The sequence below is a fragment of the Anser cygnoides genome, unplaced genomic scaffold (genome assembly GCF_040182565.1).
Source record: "Anser cygnoides isolate HZ-2024a breed goose unplaced genomic scaffold, Taihu_goose_T2T_genome scaffold_43_1, whole genome shotgun sequence".
NCBI lineage: Eukaryota > Metazoa > Chordata > Aves > Anseriformes > Anatidae > Anser > Anser cygnoides.
This window is the reverse complement of record NW_027103067.1, coordinates 1342195-1359989: the sequence shown is the minus strand read 5'-3', so window position 1 is coordinate 1359989 and position 17795 is coordinate 1342195. Positions and strand designations below refer to the sequence as shown.

Genomic DNA, 17795 nt, shown 5'->3' with positions numbered 1-17795 from the left:
GGATGGGGGTTGTGGGGGGTGGGGGGATATAGGGGATGGGGGGGGGTTGTGGGGGGGCTATAGGGGATGGGGGTTGTGCGGGGTGGGGGGATATAGGGGATGGGGGGCTATAGGGGATGGGGGGGCTGTAGGGGATGGGGGTTGGGGGGGGGGCTATAGGGGATGGGGGTTGTGGGGGGGCTGTAGGGGATGGGGGGTTGTGGGGGGTGGGGGGATATAGGGGATGGGGGTTATAGGGGATGGGGGGGTTGTGGGGGGGCTGTAGGGGATGGGGGGGTTGTGGGGGGTGGGGGGGTTGTGGGGGGGCTATAGGGGATGGGGGGTTGTGGGGGGGCTGTAGGGGATGGGGGGCTGTAGGGGATGGGGGGTTGTGGGGGGGCTGTAGGGGATGGGGGGTTGTGAGGGGGCTGTAGGGGGTGGGGGGCTATAGGGGATGGGGGGGTTGTGGGGGGTGGGGGGATATAGGGGATGGGGGGACTATAGGGGATGGGGGGGTTGTGGGGGGGCTGTAGGGGATGGGGGGGCTGTAGGGGATGGGGGGCTATAGGGGATGGGGGGTTGTGGGGGGGCTGTAGGGGATGGGGGGGTTGTGAGGGGGCTGTAGGGGGTGGGGGGGCTATAGGGGATGGGGGGGTTGTGGGGGTGGGGGGCTATAGGGGATGGGGGGACTATAGGGGATGGGGGGGGGTTGTGGGGGGCTGTAGGGGATGGGGGCTGTAGGGGATGGGGGGGCTATAGGGGATGGGGGGTTGTGGGGGGGCTGTAGGGGATGGGGGGGTTGTGAGGGGGGGCTGTAGGGGGTGGGGGGGCTATAGGGGATGGGGGGTTGTGGGGGGGCTATAGGGGATGGGGGGGCTGTAGGGGATGGGGGGGCTATAGGGGATGGGGGGTTGTGGGGGGGCTGTAGGGGATGGGGGGGTTGTGAGGGGGCTGTAGGGGGTGGGGGGGCTATAGGGGATGGGGGGTTGTGGGGGGTGGGGGGATATAGGGGATGGGGGGCTCTAGGGGATGGGGGGGTTGTGGGGGGGCTGTAGGGGATGGGGGGCTCTAGGGGATGGGGGGGTTGTGGGGGGGCTGTACGGGATGGGGGCTGTAGGGGATGGGGGGTTATAGGGGATGGGGGGGTTGTGGGGGGGCTGTAGGGGATGGGGGAGTTTTAGGGGATGGGGGGTTTATAGGGGATGGGGGGGTTATAGGGGGTGGTGGGGTTATAGGGGGTGGGGGGCTATAGGGGTGGGGGGGGGGGCTATAGGGGGTTTTCTATAGAGGATGCTGGGGGGGGAAAACATCTCCCCCCCCCCCCCAATTCACAGCTTGAGGCCGGAACCTGCTGAGGCCGAAGGCTTTATTGGGTGGGAGGGTGCAAAGTGGGGGGGGGGGGCGGATGGGGGTGGCCCCCCCCCCCCCCGGGGGGCTCCAGTGTCACGGGGGGGGGGGGGGGCGTCACAGCTTCACTTTCACAGTTAGAGGGGGGCCGGGGGGGGGGGGGGGCGAGTGTGCGGGGGGGGGGGCTGAGCGTGCACAGGGCTTGAGCGTGTACGGGGGGGGGGGGGTGAGTGTGCACGGGGGGGCGAGTGTGCACGAGGCTGCATGCATGAGGTGCACGTGCACGAGGGGTGAGTGTGCATGGGGGGGGTGAGTGTGCAAGGAGGGGTGAGTGTGCAAGGGGGGTCTCAGCGTGCCCAAGCTCCCGCACGCGCCCCTCGCACGAGGACGCTGCCCCTGGCCCCGGGGGGTGGTGGTGGTGGTGCAGTGATTGCTGGGGGTGGGGGGGGCTGAGGGCCCCCCTAGGGCCCCGGGGGCTGGGGGGTCCCGGGGGGTCCCCGGGGGCCGCAGCAGGCGGGTGACCTGGCTGAGCCGCGCGGCCGCCTCCTCCTGCTCCTGCTGCAGCCGCCGGTTGCTTCGCCGCAGCGTCCGCACCTCGGCCTGCAGCCGCGCCTTCGCCTCCTGCTCCTGCGCCGGGCAGGACGTGAGCCCCCCCCGGGACCCCCACCCCGGGACCCCCCCGAACCCCCCCGATATCTCTCCCCCCCCAGTCCCCCTCCAGCTCCCCCTGAGTCTCTCCCGTTGCCCCCAGTGGATGCCCCAAATCCTGCGACCCCCCCCCAAATTCCCTGTGCCGCCCCCCCCAAATTCTCCGTGCCCCCCCCCAAATCCCTTGTGTCCCCCCAAATTCTCTGCGCCCCCAAATCCTGTGACCCCCCCAATCCTCTGTGCCCCCTCCCCAGAATCCTCTGTGCCCCCCCCAAATCCTTTGCCCCCCCCCCCCAAAAATCCCGTGCCCCCCCGCGCCCCCACCTCCTGCAGGTCCTCCTGCAGCCTCTTCAGCATCACCTCCAGCTGCGACACCTTCTCGGACAGCGTCCGGGGATCTGGGGGGGCTGGTGCTTGGACCCCCAGACCCCTTAAAGCCCCCCCGACCCCTCCAAAGCCTCTCAGACCCCCTTGAGACCCCCCAGACCCCCTAACGTCCCCCCCAACTCCCTTAAAACCTTCCAACCCCCTCCAAAGCCCCCCAGAGCCCCCCAAAGCCCCCCAAAGCCCCCGCCAGAGACCCCCAAAGCCCCCCAGCGGCCCCTAAAGCCCCCTCAGAGCCCCACAAAGACCCCCCAAACTCCCCAGACCCCCCCATAGACGCCTAAAGCCCCCTCAGAGAACCTCTAAGACCCCCCAGAGCCTCCCCAAACCCCCCAGAAACTCCTAAACCCCCCCAGAGACCCCTAAAGCCCCCCAGAACCCCCCAACGCCCCCTAGAGACCCCTAAAGACCCCCCCCAGAGACCCCCCCGCAGCCCCCTCCCCGTCCTCACTCATCGTCGGGGGCCGCCTGGCTCGGGGTCTGCGTGTCCGCGGGGCCGGGGGGCTCCGGCAGCTGCTGCCCTGTGGGGTTTTGGGGGTGGGGGGTGGGGGGGTGTGAGACCCCCACCCCCAAGCCCCCCCAACTCCATGCCCCCCCCCCCCCCAAGCGCTCACCCTCCCGCGCCAGCGCCTCCAGGATGCTGCTGCAGGCGGCGGCGACGCGGGCGATGGAATCCCACTCCTCGTCCAGGGGCTCCGCCAGCACTGCGGGGTGGGGGCACCCCAGTGGGGACATGGGGACACCCCCAGTGGGGACATGGGGACACCCCCCCCAGGGACATGGGGACACCCCCAGTGGGGACATGGGGACACCCCTCAGGGACATGGGGACACCCCCAGGGACATGGGGACACCCCCCCAGGGACATGGGGACACCCCCCCCAGGGACAGGGGACACCCCCAGTGGGGACATGGGTGTGGGGTGGGCAGCGGGCATGGGGACGGGGATGGATGGGGACAGGGACAGGGAAAGGGGACAGGGATGGGGACAGGGGATTGGGGACAGGGATAGGGACAGGGGACAAGGACAAGTGACGCGGGACAGGACTGGGGACAAGGGTCAGGGATGGGGACAGGGGATCAAGGATGGGGACAGGAGACAAGGATGGGGACAGGGATGGGACAAGGATGAGGACAAGGGACAGGGATGGGGACAGGGGACAAGGACAGGGACAAGGGACACGGGACAGGACTGGGGACAAGGGTCAGCGATGGGGACAGGGGATCAAGGATGGGGACAGGGGATTGGGGATAGGGATGGGGACGGGGTCAGGGATGGGGACGGGGGACAAGGACAGGGACAAGGGACATGGGACAGGACTGGGGACAAGGGTCAGGGATGGGGACAGGGGATTGGGGACAGGGGATTGGGGACAGGGATGGGGACAAGGGACAAGTATGGGGACAGGGACGGGACAAGGATGAGGACAAGGGACAGGGATGGGGACGGGATCAAGGATGGGGACAGGGATGGGGACAGGGGACAAGGACAGGGACAAGTGACGCGGGACAGGACTGGGGACAAGGGTCAGGGATGGGGACAGGGGATCAAGGATGGGGACAGGAGACAAGGATGGGGACAGGGACGGGACAAGGATGAGGACAAGGGACAGGGATGGGGACAGGGGACAAGGACAGGGACAAGCGACACGGGACAGGACTGGGGACAAGGGACAAGAAACAGGACAAGGGACAGGGGACGGGGACGGGGGGCACGCGATGCAGGATGGGGACAGGGCACCGGTGGGGCTGCAGTGTGGGGGTCACGGGGGGGCACAGGGACACATTTGGGGACACTTTTGGGGACACTTTTGGGGACACTCACGCTTGCCCAGCGATTGCCGCAGCGAAGGGCCCGGGGGGCTCCAGCTTCAGGGGGGGTCACGGGGCCACCAGCATCCGGGGGGTTCCCTGGGGGGGGGGGGGGGGAGGAGGAAGACATGGGGTCAACGGGGACATGGGGACAGGGGGAGGACACCGGGGGGGGGACACCGGGGGGGGGGGCACCCACTCACCGTGTCGCTGTGCGGGGGGGGCTGCGGTGCGGCAGCAGGAGGTCGGGCGTGGGGTCAGCCAGGGGCTGCCTGGGGGGCACGGGGGGGGGGGTCAAAGGTCAGGTCACGGGGGGGGGGGGGCAAGGATTTATTGGGGGGGGTTCCCAGGGTACTCACGGGTTTGGGGGGCACTCGCGTGGGCTCTCGGGGGTCCCGGGGGGGTCCCGGGGGTCCCGGGGGCTCCTCGGCCAGCGCCAGGGAGCGCAGCAGCCGCAGGGTGTCGGGGCGCAGCCCCCGTGCCCCCCGCTGCGCCGTGCCCCCCCGTCGCTGCTGTCGCCGCTGTCGCCGCTGTCGCTGCTGTCGCCGATGTCCCCCCGGCCCCCCCTCGGCGCCCCCTCCCCGGCCCTGCTCCAGCGACCGGGTGTAGAGCTCCGAGAAGCTCCTGGGGGGCACGGGGGGGAAATTGGGGGTGGGATGTGCGACACTGTGCCCCCCACGTCCCCATCTCCCCCCATGTCCTAATGCCCCCCATCACCCCCCATCCCCACGTCCTCCTGTGCCCCCATATCCGTGTCCCCTTCCCCCCATGTCCCCAAATCCCCCAATGCCCCCCCACGTCCCCCCCGTATCTCCTCCCACCCTCTCCCCATCTTTTCCATGTCCCCCATGTCCCCCCATGTCCTCCCCATCTCTCCCTTCCCCCCATGTCCCCCCCATGTCCGCCTCCCCCCCAAGTCCCCATATCTCCCCCATCTCCCCACGCCCCCATGCCCCCCCATGTCCCCCTCCCCCCATATCCCCCCTGTATCCCCCCATCTCCCCATCTCCCCATCTCCCCATGCCCCCCCATGTCCCCCTTCCCCCCATGTCCCCCTTCCCCCCATATCCCCATCTCCCCCCATATCCCCATCTCCCCATGTCCCCCCCATGTCCCCCCATGTCCGCCCCATCTCTCCCTTCCCCCCCATGTCCCCCCCATGTCCCCCTCCCCCCCAAGTCCCCATATCTCCCCCCATCTCCCCACGTCCCCCCATGTCCCCCCATGTCCCCCTTCCCCCCATATCCCCCCCATCTCCCCATCTCCCCATCTCCCCATGCCCCCCCATGTCCCCCCCCCCATATCCCCATATCTCCCCCCATAGCCCCATCTCCCCATATCCCCCCATGTCCCCCCGTCCCCCCCATCCCCTCCTCTGCCCCCCATCACCCCCAGCCCCACGCCCCCCCCCACCCGGCGCTGACCTTCGGGGCCGCCCGTCGCGGTCGGGGGGCAGCAGGGTGAGGGCGGCCTTGGGGCAGCGCAGGAGGGCGCGCAGGCGGCGGGGGCTGAGGGCGGGCAGGGGGCGGCGGGCGACGCGCAGCAGGCGGGCGCCGGGGCGCAGCCCGGCGGTCTCGGCGAAGGAGAAGCGCTGCACGGCCGTCACCACCCCGTCCCCCGCCACGCGGAACCCCAGGCGGCCCCCGGCCCCCGCGGCAGGGGCCAGCTCGCGGGCCTCGCAGCCCCGCGTCACCGCCTGCAGGACGGGGGGACACGGGGTTGGGGGGGTGGGAGGCACATGGGACACGTCCGTGAGGCCCCCAACACAACCCCATGGGGACCCCAGCGTAATCCCATGGGGCACCCCAATAGAAACCCATGGGGAACCCCAATAGAAACCCATGGGGAACCCCAATAGAAACCCTGGGGCACCCCAATAGAAACCCATGGGGCACCCCGACAGAAATTCATAGGGAACCCCCAATGGAGAGCCCCAGAACAAAGCCACGGGGACCCCAGGACAAACCCATGCGGAACCCCAACACAATCCCATGGGGCACCCAACACAAAGCCGTGAGACACCCCCAAAATGGTGTCACAAACCCATGGGGACCCCAGCGTAATCCCATGGGGAACCCCAATAGACACCCATGGGGCACCCCAATAGACACCCATGGGGCACCCCGACAGAAATTCATAGGGAACCCCCAATGGAGAGCCCCAAAACAAAGCCACGGGACCCCAGGACAAACCCATGCGGAACCCCAACACAATCCCATGGGACACCCAACACAAAGCCGTGAGATACCCCCAAAATGGTGTCACAAACCCATGGGGACCCCAGCGTAATCCCATGGGGAACCCCAATAGAAACCCATGGGGCACCCCGACAGAAATTCATTGGGAACCCCAATAGGGGGCCCCAAAACAAATCCACGGGCACCCCAACACAATCCCATGGGGCACCCAACACAAAGCCGTGAGACACCCCCACAATGGTGTCACAAACCCATGGGGACCCCCAACACACACCCACAGAGAACCCCAACAGGGAGCCATGGGGACCCCCAACAGAAAACCATGGGGAACCCCAACAGGGAGCCACGGGGACCCCAGTATGGAGCCATGGGGTGGTGGTGGTGGTGGGGGGCTCCAACACAACCCCCTGGGGTCCCCAACACAGACCCGTTGAGCACCCCAACACGGTTAACGCCACGAACGCACCGCCCCCATCACCCCTGTCTCCCCCCATCTCCCCCCACCGCCCCCCCATACGCCCCCCTACACTCACCTGCAGCCTGGCCACCACCTGTGGGGCGGCGCCGTGGGGCAGCCTCAGCCCCACGCACTCCCCGGCCCCGTAGAAGAGCTCGAGGCCGCCGTCGGCGAAGGCCCAGCCCAGGACGTCGCGGCACGCGGCGCTGAACAGCACCCCGGGGCCGGGGGCCGCCAGCACCAGCCGCTCGGCCGCCACCCCCAGCAGGCACGGCACCTCGGGACCCCCGGGGGCTCGCGCCCGCGCCCCCCACACCAGCGCCCCCGCCGCGCCCCCGCCGCCCCCGGCCCGCCGCCGGCCCCCCAGCGCCGGTAGCCCCCTGGGGAGGGCGGCCAACGGGGGGCCGGTGGCGTGGGCGCGCGCCAGCTCCTGCAGGTACTGGTGGCGGGTGCGGGCGGCCATGGCCCCCAGGCGGCCCCCGGCCCGCCGCGTTCTCCCCGTTGATGGCCTTGGCCAGCAGGAAGTCGCGCAGCCCCGCGCCCCGCGGGAAGCGCTGCCCGGGGGCGAGCGGGGGGCCGAAGAGCGGCGTGTCCTCCGAGCGCGTCACCGCCACGCTGCGGGGGGGGGGTGTGGGGGTCACGGGGGGCACCCACAGGGAGCCCGGGGCACCCGCGGGGGCCGTGCAGTGACTCTAGCGACTGTGCAACACCCGTGGGACCCTGCGACACCCATGGGGGCCATACAACGTCTGTAGGGACTGTGCAATATCTGTAGGGACTGTGCAACACCCGTGGGACCCTGCGACACCCATGGGGGCCATACAACGTCTGTAGGGACTGTGCAATATCTGTAGGGACTGTGCAACACCCAGAGGACCCTGAAACACCTCTGGGGGCTGTGCAACACCTATAGGGACCACGCATGACCCACAGGACCCTGAAGCACCGATAGGGACCGTGCCAGACCCGTGGGGACCATGTAATGCCTTCTGGGACCCCATAACACCCATGGGGACCTGGCAGCACCCATGGGGACCATGCAGCTCCCTTGGGGACCATGCAAAACCTATAGGGATTGTGTAAAACCTATAGGGATTGTGTAAAACCTATAGGGATAGTGCAAAGCCTATAGGGGTCGTGAAAAACCTATTGGGGTCGTGCAAAACCTATTGGGATCGTGCAAAACTTACAGGGAATTTGCACCACCCATGGGCACCGTGTGCCTCCCTTGGCGACCCTACAACACCCCCGGGGGCCCTACAACACCCACGGGGACCCTACAACACCCCCGGCCCCCCTGTGCAAGCCCCCAGCCCCCACCTGTAGGAGGCGCGGGGCGTGCAGGGCTCGTGTGCCCGCACGACGATGAAGACGTGCTGGAAGTGGGAGCGGATGGCGCGGGGGGAGAAGGGCCGGGCCCCCGGCTCCTGGAAGATGATGGTGACGATGTCGTTGCCGATGTGGCGCTTGCGCAGGAGCTGGGGGAGCAGACGGGGGGGGGGGGTCAGCACCCCAAAATGAGTCCTGCCCCCCCCCCGCCGTGTCTGCCCCCCCCCATCCGGACCTGCTGGCGGTTGCTGGGCGTGAAGGGCAGCATGGTGCTGACGTGGAACATCACCTCGTAGCCGTGGTACGTGGTGTACAGCGAGTGCGTGCCCGTCGAGTCGGCTGCGGGGGCACGGCTGCAGCCACCGCGTCCCCATGTCCCCCTGTCCCCGCGTCCCCATGTCCCTGTGTCCCCATATCCCCCCGTCCCCATGTCCCCACATCCCCACGTCTCCTTGCACATCCCCATCCCATTCCTGTCCCCATCCCCGTCCTCATACCCAGCCACGTCCCTGTCCCCATGAGCGTCCCCGTGTCCTGCTACTGTCCCCATCCTGTCCCCGTCCCCATGTCCCCGTCCCCACATCCCCATCCCGTTTCTGTTTTCCCCATCCCCACATCCCCATCCTGTCCCTGTGTCCCTGTCCCAATCCCTGTGTTCCCATCACCGTGTCCCCGTACTGTCCCCATCCCATCCCAGTGTCCCATTGTTCCCATCCCTGTGTCCCTGTCCTGTTTCCATCCCATCCCCTTGTCCCTGTCCCCCTGTCCCCATCCCCGTGTCCCCATCCCCATGTCATCCCCATATCCCCATCCCCCTGTCCCCATCCCCATGTCCCTGTCCCCCTGTCCCCATCCCTGTGTCCCCATCCCCATGTCATCCCCATATCCCCATCCCCCTGTCCCCATCCCCATGTCCCTGTCCCCCTGTCCCCATCCCCGTGTCCCCATCCCCCTGTCCCCATCCCCATGTCGTCCCCATATCCCCATCCCATCCCATCCCACCCCATCCCCCTGTCCCCATCCCCACGTCCCCATCCTGTTCCCGTCCCCATGTCCCCCCCTTCCCCCCCCCCCCCCGTCCCGCGCCCCGCTCACTCTTGGTGTCGAGCTGCGCGCGGTAGTGTGCGAAGCCGCGCAGGCGCACGCGGGTGCCCAGCAGCGCCAGGAACTCGGCGAAGGCCGGCCCCGCGCCCTCGTTGTTGTACATCTCCTCCTCCGAGGCCTGCCCCCCCCGGCAGTACAGCACCCCCACCTTGCGCTGGAAGCTCAGCTGCGGGCACGCGCACGGCTCGCGCTGGCACCGGCGGGACGGGGCGCCCCTCGTGCGAGCCCCGGCCTCGTGCAAGCCCCGGCCTCGTGCAAGCTCTGTCCTCGTGCAAGCTCTGTCCTCGTGCAAACCCACTCCTCGTGTGAGGCCCAGCCTCATGCAAGCCCTGGCCTCGTGCAAGTCCCAGCCTTTTGCAAACCCATTCCTCGTGCAAGCCCCGTCCTCGTGCAAGCCCCAGCCTTGTGCAAGCCCCAGTCTCATGCAAGCGCTGTCCTCGAGCAAGCGCATTCCTTGTGCAAGCCTCAGCTCCGGTGTTGTGCAAACTCCATCCTTGTGCAAGCCCCACTTTAATGCAAACCCCACTCTCGTGCAAGCCCCGCTCTCATGCAAGCCCCGCTCTTGTGCAAGCCCCGCTCTTGTGCAAGTCCCGTTCTCGTGCAAGCCCCAGCCCCGGTGCAATGCCAATCCCACCCTGGTGCAAGCCCCACTCTCGTGCAAGCCCCACTCTCGTGCAAGCCCCATCCTTGTGCAAGCCCCAGCCCTGCTGCAAAAGCCACCCCTCGTGCACGCTCCCTCCCTGCGCACACCCAGCCCTGGTGCAAGCCCCGCCCCCTGCTCACCCCCTGCTCGTCCAGCTTGAGGAGGGTCTCGGGCACGGCGGGCGAGGGCCCGGCCAGGCGCAGCGCCTGCACCCCCAGCCCCGGCACCAGGTGCTCCAGCAGCTTGCGGGGGGGCACCCCGCGGGACCCGGGGGGGGCGCGCGCTGGGGGGCAGCGCCTCCTCCAGCACCGAGCCCCGCAGCGCCCGCAGCTGAATTGGGGGGGGGGGGGGGGGGGGGGGGCAGCGTCACACCCTGGGAGACCCCAGGCCCCCGTGGTGACCCCCACCCCAAACTCTGAGACCCCCCCCCCCCAACACTCTGGGACCCTCCCAGATCCCTGGGACCCCCCCCAAGACCCCCAGACATCCCCCCAATCCCCTGGGACCCCCCCCTCAGACCCCTGAGAGCCACCCCAGTCCCCTGGACCCGCCCCCAAAACCCTGAGACCCCTCCCCCCCAATCCCCTGGGACCCTCCCCAGACCCCTGGGACCCCCCCCGCCAAGACCCCTGGAACCCCCCCAAATCCCTGGACCTCCCCCCCAAATCCCTGTGCGCCCCCCTCCCCACTCCCCCCCAAACCCTGAGACACCCCCCCCCCAATCCCCTGTGACCCCTCCCAAACCCCCGAGACCACCCCCCCAGACCCCTGGGAACCCCCCCCCACTCCCCCAAACCCTCCTCCCGCCCCCCCCGGCCCCCACCTGGCTGGTGCGCAGGATGATGCGGTGCAGGTACTGGGGGGCTGGGCCCTCCTTCTCCTCCCGCCGCAGGGACACGGCCACAGGCCCCAGCCGCTCGTCCTCGCCCAGGAAGTTCTGGTGTTCTGGGGGGGGGGGCACGGGGGGGCAGAGGGTGTTGGGGGGGGGGCGGGACCCCGTGAGACACCCCAGAGCTCTGCACAGCGCCCTGGTGCTGTGCAACGAGCCAGAGCCTCGTGCAACAGCTCTGGGCACCGTGCAATGGGTGATGGCCTCATGCAATGCCCCCCGTCCTCGTGCAAAGCCCCACATCCTCGTGCAATGCCCCACGTCCTCGTGCAATGCCCCACGTCCTCGTGCAATGCCCCACGTCCTCGTGCAATGCCCCACGTCCTTGTGCAAAGCCCCACATCCTCGTGCAAAGCCCCACATCCTCGTGCACAGCCCCACGTCCTTGTGCAAAGCCCCGTGTCCTCGTGCAAAGCCCCACGTCCTCGTGCAAAGCCCCGTGTCCTCGTGCAATGCCCCACGTCCTCGTGCAAACCCCGTGTCCTTGTGCAATGCCCCCCGTCCTCGTGCAAAGCCCCCCGTCCTCGTGCAAAGCCCCCCGTCCTTGTGCAAAGCCCCGTGTCCTCGTGCAAAGCCCCCCGTCCTCGTGCAATGCCCTGTGTCCTTGTGCAAAGCCCCACGTCCTCATGCAAAGCCCCACGTCCTCGTGCAATGCCCTGTGTCCTTGTGCAAAGCCCCACGTCCTCGTGCAAAGCCCCGTGTCCTCATGCAATGCCGTGTCCTTGTGCAAAGCCCCACGTCCTCGTGCAAAGCCCCACGTCCTCGTGCAAAGCCCCACGTCCTCGTGCAAAGCCCCACATCCTTGTGCAAAGCCCCGTGTCCTTGTGCAAAGCCCCGTGTCCTTATGCAAAGTCCCACGTCCTCGTGCAAAGCCCCATGTCCTCGTGCACAGCCCCACATCCTTGTGCAATGCCCCCCGTCCTCGTGCAAAGCCCCACGTCCTCGTGCAATGCCCTGTGTCCTTGTGCAAAGCCCCACATCCTTGTGCAATGCCCCCCTGTCCTTGTGCAATGCCCCCCGTCCTCGTGCAAAGCCCCCCGTCCTTGTGCAATGCCCCCCGTCCTTGTGCAAAGCCCCACATCCTTGTGCAATGCCCCACATCCTCGTGCAAAGCCCCGTGTCCTTGTGCAAAGCCCCGTGTCCTTATGCAAAGCCCCCCGTCCTCGTGCAAAGCCCCACGTCCTCGTGTACAGCCCCCCATCCTCGTGCAATGCCGCACATCCCTGTGCAATGCCCCACACCCCCGTACAACACCACTCCCAGCCCCACTGCGTCCCCCCCCCGTGTCCCCCCCCCCCGGCTCACCCTTGCCGTAGAAGTACTTTCGGTAGTAGTCGGCGCCCGCGTCGCTGTGCTCGATGGCGTGGGGGGGCCGCGAGCCGGCCGGGGGCTCCTCCAGCACGGCCACGGCGGCGTTGGGCAGGTGGCCGGGCCCGGGGGGGCCGCGGGGGGGGGCCAGCCCCTCCTCCTGCTCCCCCCCCGTCTCGCAGCAGAAGCGGGGGCAGCTCAGCACCAGCGCGTCCTCGTCGTCCCCCCCGGGGCTGGGGGGGGGCTCCTCGGGGCCCAGGTGGGCGGCCGAAGCCCCCGAGGTGCCGGGGGGGTCGGGGGGGGGCGGGGGGGGCCTGGCTGGGGTCGAAGAGGAGGCTCTGCACGTCGTAGTGGGCGACGAAGGGGGCCCAGGGGGGGCGGGGGAAGGAGTCGGGCCCCCCCTCGGCCTCGCCCTCGCCCCCCAGCCCCAGCAGCACGAGGGGGTCGCGGAAGCGCCGCGCCGCGGGGCTGCCCCCCCCCGGCCCCCCCGGCTCCTCGTGGCTGTGGGCACGGGCGCGGGGGGGGTTGGCGGCCCCCGGCCCCCCCCCCCCCCGTCGGCCCCAGCGTGGCCTCGCTGCTGCTGCGCTGCATGGGGGGGCCCCCCCCCGGGGAGGGCGGCGGGGAGAAGCCCCCCCCCCGAGCTCCGCCCCCCCCGGCCGAGCTGAGGGGGCCGGGGGAGGGGGGGGGCCGGGACGAGGGCCCCCGCATCTTGCGGAGGAAGAGGTCGTCGGACTGCATGGCCCCCCCCGGGACCCCCGCCCCCCCCCCCCCGGGACCCCTGCTGAACCCCTGGGACCCCCCCCCCCCGGCTTTCACTGAGCCCTTTGGGACCCCCCCCCGCTAACGCTGAGCCTCGCCCCCGCTTTAACGGGACCCCCCCCGGTTTAACGGGACCCCCCCCGCTTTAACGGGACCCCCCCCGGTTTAACGGGACCCCCCCCGCTTTAACGGGACCCCCCCCGGTTTAACAGGACCCCCCCCGCTTTAACGGGACCCCCCCCCCCCGGGCTCCCAGCGCCCCCGTTCGGGATTTGTCAATGGAAGCGTGGGAACGGGGCCCGCGCCCCGATTGGCTGCGCGGCAGTTCCCGCGTGCGGAGGCCCCGCCCCCTTTTCCCACGGCGGGGCCGGGGTCAATGGGGGGGGCCGCGGGGGGGCCGCGGCCGCTGCTCTCGCTGGGGGCGGGGGCGACGGCGGCACCTGGGGGGGGGCAAGAGGACGGGGGGGGGTCAGGGGGGGGCCTGGGGGGGTCTGGGGGGGCTCCCCCCCCCCTTCTTCCCCCCCCCGCTCCCCTTTCTGGGCCTGTCCCTGCCCCCCCCATGTCCCCCTGCCCCCCTCCCACCCCGTTGCCCCCCCCATTTACCAATGCCCCCCCCCCCCCAAAATAAAAATTCCGGGGGGGGGGGCACCCAGGTCCCACCCGGCCTCCTGGGCCCCAACCTGGCACTGGGGGGTGGGGGGCCTGTCCCTCCTGCCCCCCCACCCCCCCCAAAAAAAGCCCCCGGCTCTTGGGGGGGCCGGGAGCGGAGCTGGGGGGGGTCCCCGTGGGCCGGGGGGGTCCCCGTGTGCGGGGGGGGGGGCCCTGCGGGGGGGGGAGGGGCCGCGGGGCCAGGCCGACGCCGGCGGCTTCCTGCCATACGGGAAGTGCCGGGGGCCACGGGCCCCCCCGAGCCCTGCTGCCCCCCCCCCCGGCTTCCCCCCCACCCCCACCCCACGAGGGGGGGGTCCCCGTGTGCAGCCCCCCCCTCCCCTTCCCCTCGCCCCCCCCCCCCCCCAACCTCCAGGGCCCCCCCAGGGCCGCCGCTGACCTCGTGACCCCCGGGCGTCCGGCCCCCCCCCCCGCTCCCGCTTCCCCCCCGCTGCTGCCGCGTCCGGCCCCCCCCCGGCCCCGGTGTCCGGCCCCCCCCCCTTCCTGAGGGACCCCGGCCCCCCCCTCGCCCCCGTTTTGCCCCCCCCCAGGCCGTGGGCGCCGTGGGCCCCGTCGTGCGGGGGCGGGGGGGGGCAAGGCCGCGGCCCCCGTGCAAAGGCCTTGCTCGAGGGCCGGGGGCTTGCACGGGGATTTGCACGGGGGGGGGGGGGCTGGAGGGGCCCGGGGGGGGGCGGGGGGGGGGGCAGGGGCCGTGCACAAGCGGCCGTGCAGCGCCCACGCGTGAGCCCCGTGCGAGGCCCTCGTGCAAGGCCCCGGCGTGCAAAGCCCTGGTGCGAATCAAGCGTGCAAGGCCCCCCCCCGTGCGACCCCCCCCCCCCCAAAGCCCTCGTGTAAACCGCCGCCATGCGACCCCCCCCCCCCGTGCAAAACCCCCGTGCGTGACCCCCCCCCGTGCCAATCACCTGTGCAAGGCCCCCCCCGTGCAAAGCCCTTCCCATGCAAGCCCCTGCCCCGTGCACAATCCTCGTGCAAGGCCCCCCCCCGGCACCACACACGCCCCCCCCCCCCCCACCAGCCTTGGGGGGGGGGCTCCAGAGCCTGGGGGCACTCGGGGGTGGTGGCGGGGGGGGTCCCTTGAGCGGGGGGGGGGGGTACCGGAGCAGGGGGGGGTCTCTAGGAAAGGGGGGGGGGGTCCTGGAAGAGGGGGGGGGTCCTGGAAGAGGGGGGGGCCGCTCGGTGCCGGGGGGGGCCATGGGGCTGGGGGGGGGGGGGCCCCGCTCGCTCCTACCTCGTCTCCTCCGCTCCCGCCCTGTCGCTGTCGCCGCCGCGGGGGGGGCCGGGGGGGGGCCACGCACCGTGCGCAGGGTGGGGGGGGGGACCGGGGGGGGCCCCCGCTCGCTCCCCGCTGCCGGTGCTGGGACGGGGCCGGCCGAGCTCCCCCCCCCCCCCCCCGCGCCCCCGCCCTTCCCCTCCGCCGCTTCCTCCCCCGGCCGCTGTGACCCCCCCCGGGGCATCCGGGACGCCCCCCCCCCCCCCCCGCCAAATCCCCCCCCCCCCCAGCACAGCGGCGGGAAATACGCTCATTTTGAGTGGTTTTGTGTATTTTTTGTATTTTTCCTTTTTTTTTTGTAATCAACCCCCCCCCGAAAAAAAAAAAAAACACGAAAAAAAAAACAAAAACGAAAAATGCCTCAAAATGAGTCCGAGCCCCCCCCCCCCGGCGGGGGGGCACAGGGGGGGGCACGGGGGGGTCGGTGGCGGGGGGGGGGGCACCCCCGGGTCCTTATTGCTGTCCGTGGGGGGGTCGGGACCAGCCCGGGGGGGTCAGTACTGGTGCTCCAGGAGGGGCTGCGCCGTGGGGCTCTGCTGCTCCTGGGGGGGGGCCGCGGGGGGGCGGGTGCCGGCGTCCGCAGCAGCCTGGGGGGGGGGGGGGGGAGGAAGTAAATGGGGGGGGCAGGTCCACAGATGGGGGGGCCCCCACACCATGTGAACCCCCCCCCCAGTTTGCTGAGGGTCCCAGATTTTTGCCCCCCCCCCCCCCCCCCCCCGCCACTCACCTGTCCCACGGTGCTGGTGCCCCCCCCGGGGGTCGCTGGGGTGCCCGGGGGGGGGGTCCCCGTCGCTGCCCCCCCCCTTGCGGCCGCCCAAGCTCCATTTGCCGCAGGGGCCGTCGTAGGCAAAGGCGGGGGGGGCGCCGGGCCCGGGGGGGGGGGCCTGCAGGCGGGGGGGGCACGGTGGGGGGGTTCTGGCGGCCGTCGCCCCCCCCGAGACCCCCCCAGCCCGGCCCGGGCCTCCCGCTCTGCTCAGGGCCTGTGGGACGGGGGGGGGGGGACACGCTGATGATGGGGGGGGGCACACACCAAGACCCCCCCCCGCCAAACACACACGTGGGGGGGGTGCAGGAGAGGAGGGGGGGGGGCTCCTACCTGGGGGGGGCTGGGTGGTGGCGGGCGGCACGGGGGGGTTTGAAGCCCCCGGGGGGGCCGCGCCGCCCGCCGGGCCGGGGGGGCCGCTGCTGCCCGCGCCCCCCCCGCATTCGACGTCCTCGATGTTGCCCCCGCTGTTGCAGCCGGCGCCGCAGGCCTTCCGCAGCCTGGGGGGGGGCACGGGGGGGTGAGGGGGGGCAGTTTGGGGGTCGGGGGGGCGGTTTTTGGGGTGCAGGAGGGCGGTTTTGGGGTCGGGGGGGGGTCAGGTTTGGGGGCAGTTTGGTCAATCAAACGTGCGTTTGGGGGTCCTGGGGGCAATCTGGGGGGCTGGGGTCTCCTGGAGGCACTTTTGGGGTGCTCGGGGCCAGTTTTGGGGTCCTGGGGCCAGATTTGGGGTGCCCGGAGCCCCCTTTTGGGGTACATGGAGCCCGTTTTGGGGTTCTGAGGCCAGTTTTGGGGTACCCAGAGCTTCTTTTGGGGTGGATGGGGCCAGTTTTGGGGCCGTGGGCCAGTTCTGGGGTGCCCGGAGCCCCTTTTAGGGTACACGGAGCCCATTTTGGGGTTCTGAGGCCAGTTTTGGGGTCCATGGGGCTGGTTTGGGGGTTCTGGGACCTGTTCTGGGCTGCCCTAAGCCAGTTTTGGGGTACACGGAGCCTGTTTTGGTGTTGTGGGGCCAGTTTCGGGGTTCTGAGGCCGGTTCCGGGCTACACGGGGCCCGTTTTGGGCTCTTGGGACCAGTTCTGGGCTGCCCTAAGGCAGTTTTGGGGTACATGGAGCCCATTTTGGTGTCCTGGGAGCCCCTTTTGGGGTACAGGGAGCCCGTTTTGGGGTTCTGAGGCCAGTTCTGGGGTACATGAGACCACTTTTGGGGCACATAGGGCCCATTTTGGTGTTCTGGGACCAGTTCTGGGGTACATGGGGCCACTTTTGGGGTACACGGGGCCGGTTTGGGGATACATGGGCCCACTTTTGGGGTACATGGGGCCACTTTTGGGGTACATGGGGCCCATTTTGGTGTTCTGGGACCAGTTCTGGGGTACAGGGAGCCCGTTTTGGGACTCTGAGGCCAGTTCTGGGCTACATGAGGCCACTTTTGGGGTACACGGGGCCACTTTTGGGGTACATGGGGCCTATTTTGGTGTTCTGGGACCAGTTCTGGGGTACATGAGGCCACTTTTGGGGTACATGGGGCCACTTTTGGGATACATGCAGCCACTTTTGGGGTACACGGGGCCACTTTTGGGGTACATGGGGCCTATTTTGGTGTTCTGGGACCAGTTCTGGGGTACATGAGGCCACTTTTGGGGTACACGAGGCCACTTTTGGGATACACGTGGCCAGTTTTGGGGTACACGGGGCCACTTTTGGGGTACACGAGGCCACTTTTGGGATACACGGGGCCCATTATTGGTGTCCTGGGACCAGTTCTGGGTACATGGGGCCACTTTTGGGATACACGGGCCCACTTTTGGGGTACACGGGGCCATTTTTGGGGTACACGGGGCCAGTTTTGGGATACACGGGCCCACTTTTGGGGTACACCGCGGGGGGCCACTTCCGCCGCACACCGCCCCCCTTGGGGTGCGGGGGGGACCCCCGGGGCGGGGGGGGTGTGTGTGTGTCACTCACCGGCGCCAGGCGGCGGCCAGGCCTCGGGCGAGGCGGCGGGGGCTGAGGGGGGCCCGGCGAGGGCGCGGAGCTGGGGGTGGGCGCCGGCGAAGGAGGTGGTGAGGGGGGAGACGTAGATGGGGTACCCCAGGGGCTGGTCGCAGGCCGAGCTGACGATGTTGCGCAGCGCCTGGCGCGCGTTCTGGATGCTGCCCCGCTCCGGGTTGCGGTTGCGCAGGAAGACCAGCTCCTGCTGCTGCCCGGCCCACAGCCCCCGCACGCACTCCCGGTTCACC

The 17795-nt window shown here is 70.2% G+C and overlaps 2 protein-coding genes across 2 annotated transcripts in view; both read right to left on the bottom strand.

Moving 5' to 3' along the window:
* Positions 1–1443: 1443 nt before the first annotated feature.
* On the bottom strand, positions 1444–12862 carry LOC136789228 (signal-induced proliferation-associated protein 1-like). The gene is given in 18 exon segments (XM_066989206.1): positions 1444–1953; positions 2299–2404; positions 2807–2879; positions 2973–3062; positions 4183–4226; positions 4373–4437; positions 4529–4793; positions 5594–5865; positions 6901–7300; positions 7302–7439; positions 8145–8302; positions 8389–8492; positions 9249–9423; positions 10041–10184; positions 10186–10230; positions 10724–10845; positions 12095–12653; positions 12656–12862. Coding segments are annotated over 18 exon segments (3450 nt in total). The 5' UTR covers positions 12836–12862.
* A 2331-nt stretch (positions 12863–15193) lies between these two features.
* Positions 15194–17795, bottom strand: part of LOC136789227 (pecanex-like protein 3) — a 35341-nt gene continuing 32739 nt past the window's right edge. Inside the window, 5 exon segments of the mRNA XM_066989205.1 lie at positions 15194–15382; positions 15523–15801; positions 15892–16058; positions 17521–17572; positions 17575–17794. Coding sequence (XP_066845306.1) covers positions 15249–15382; positions 15523–15801; positions 15892–16058; positions 17521–17572; positions 17575–17794 — 852 coding nt within the window. The 3' untranslated portion in view covers positions 15194–15248.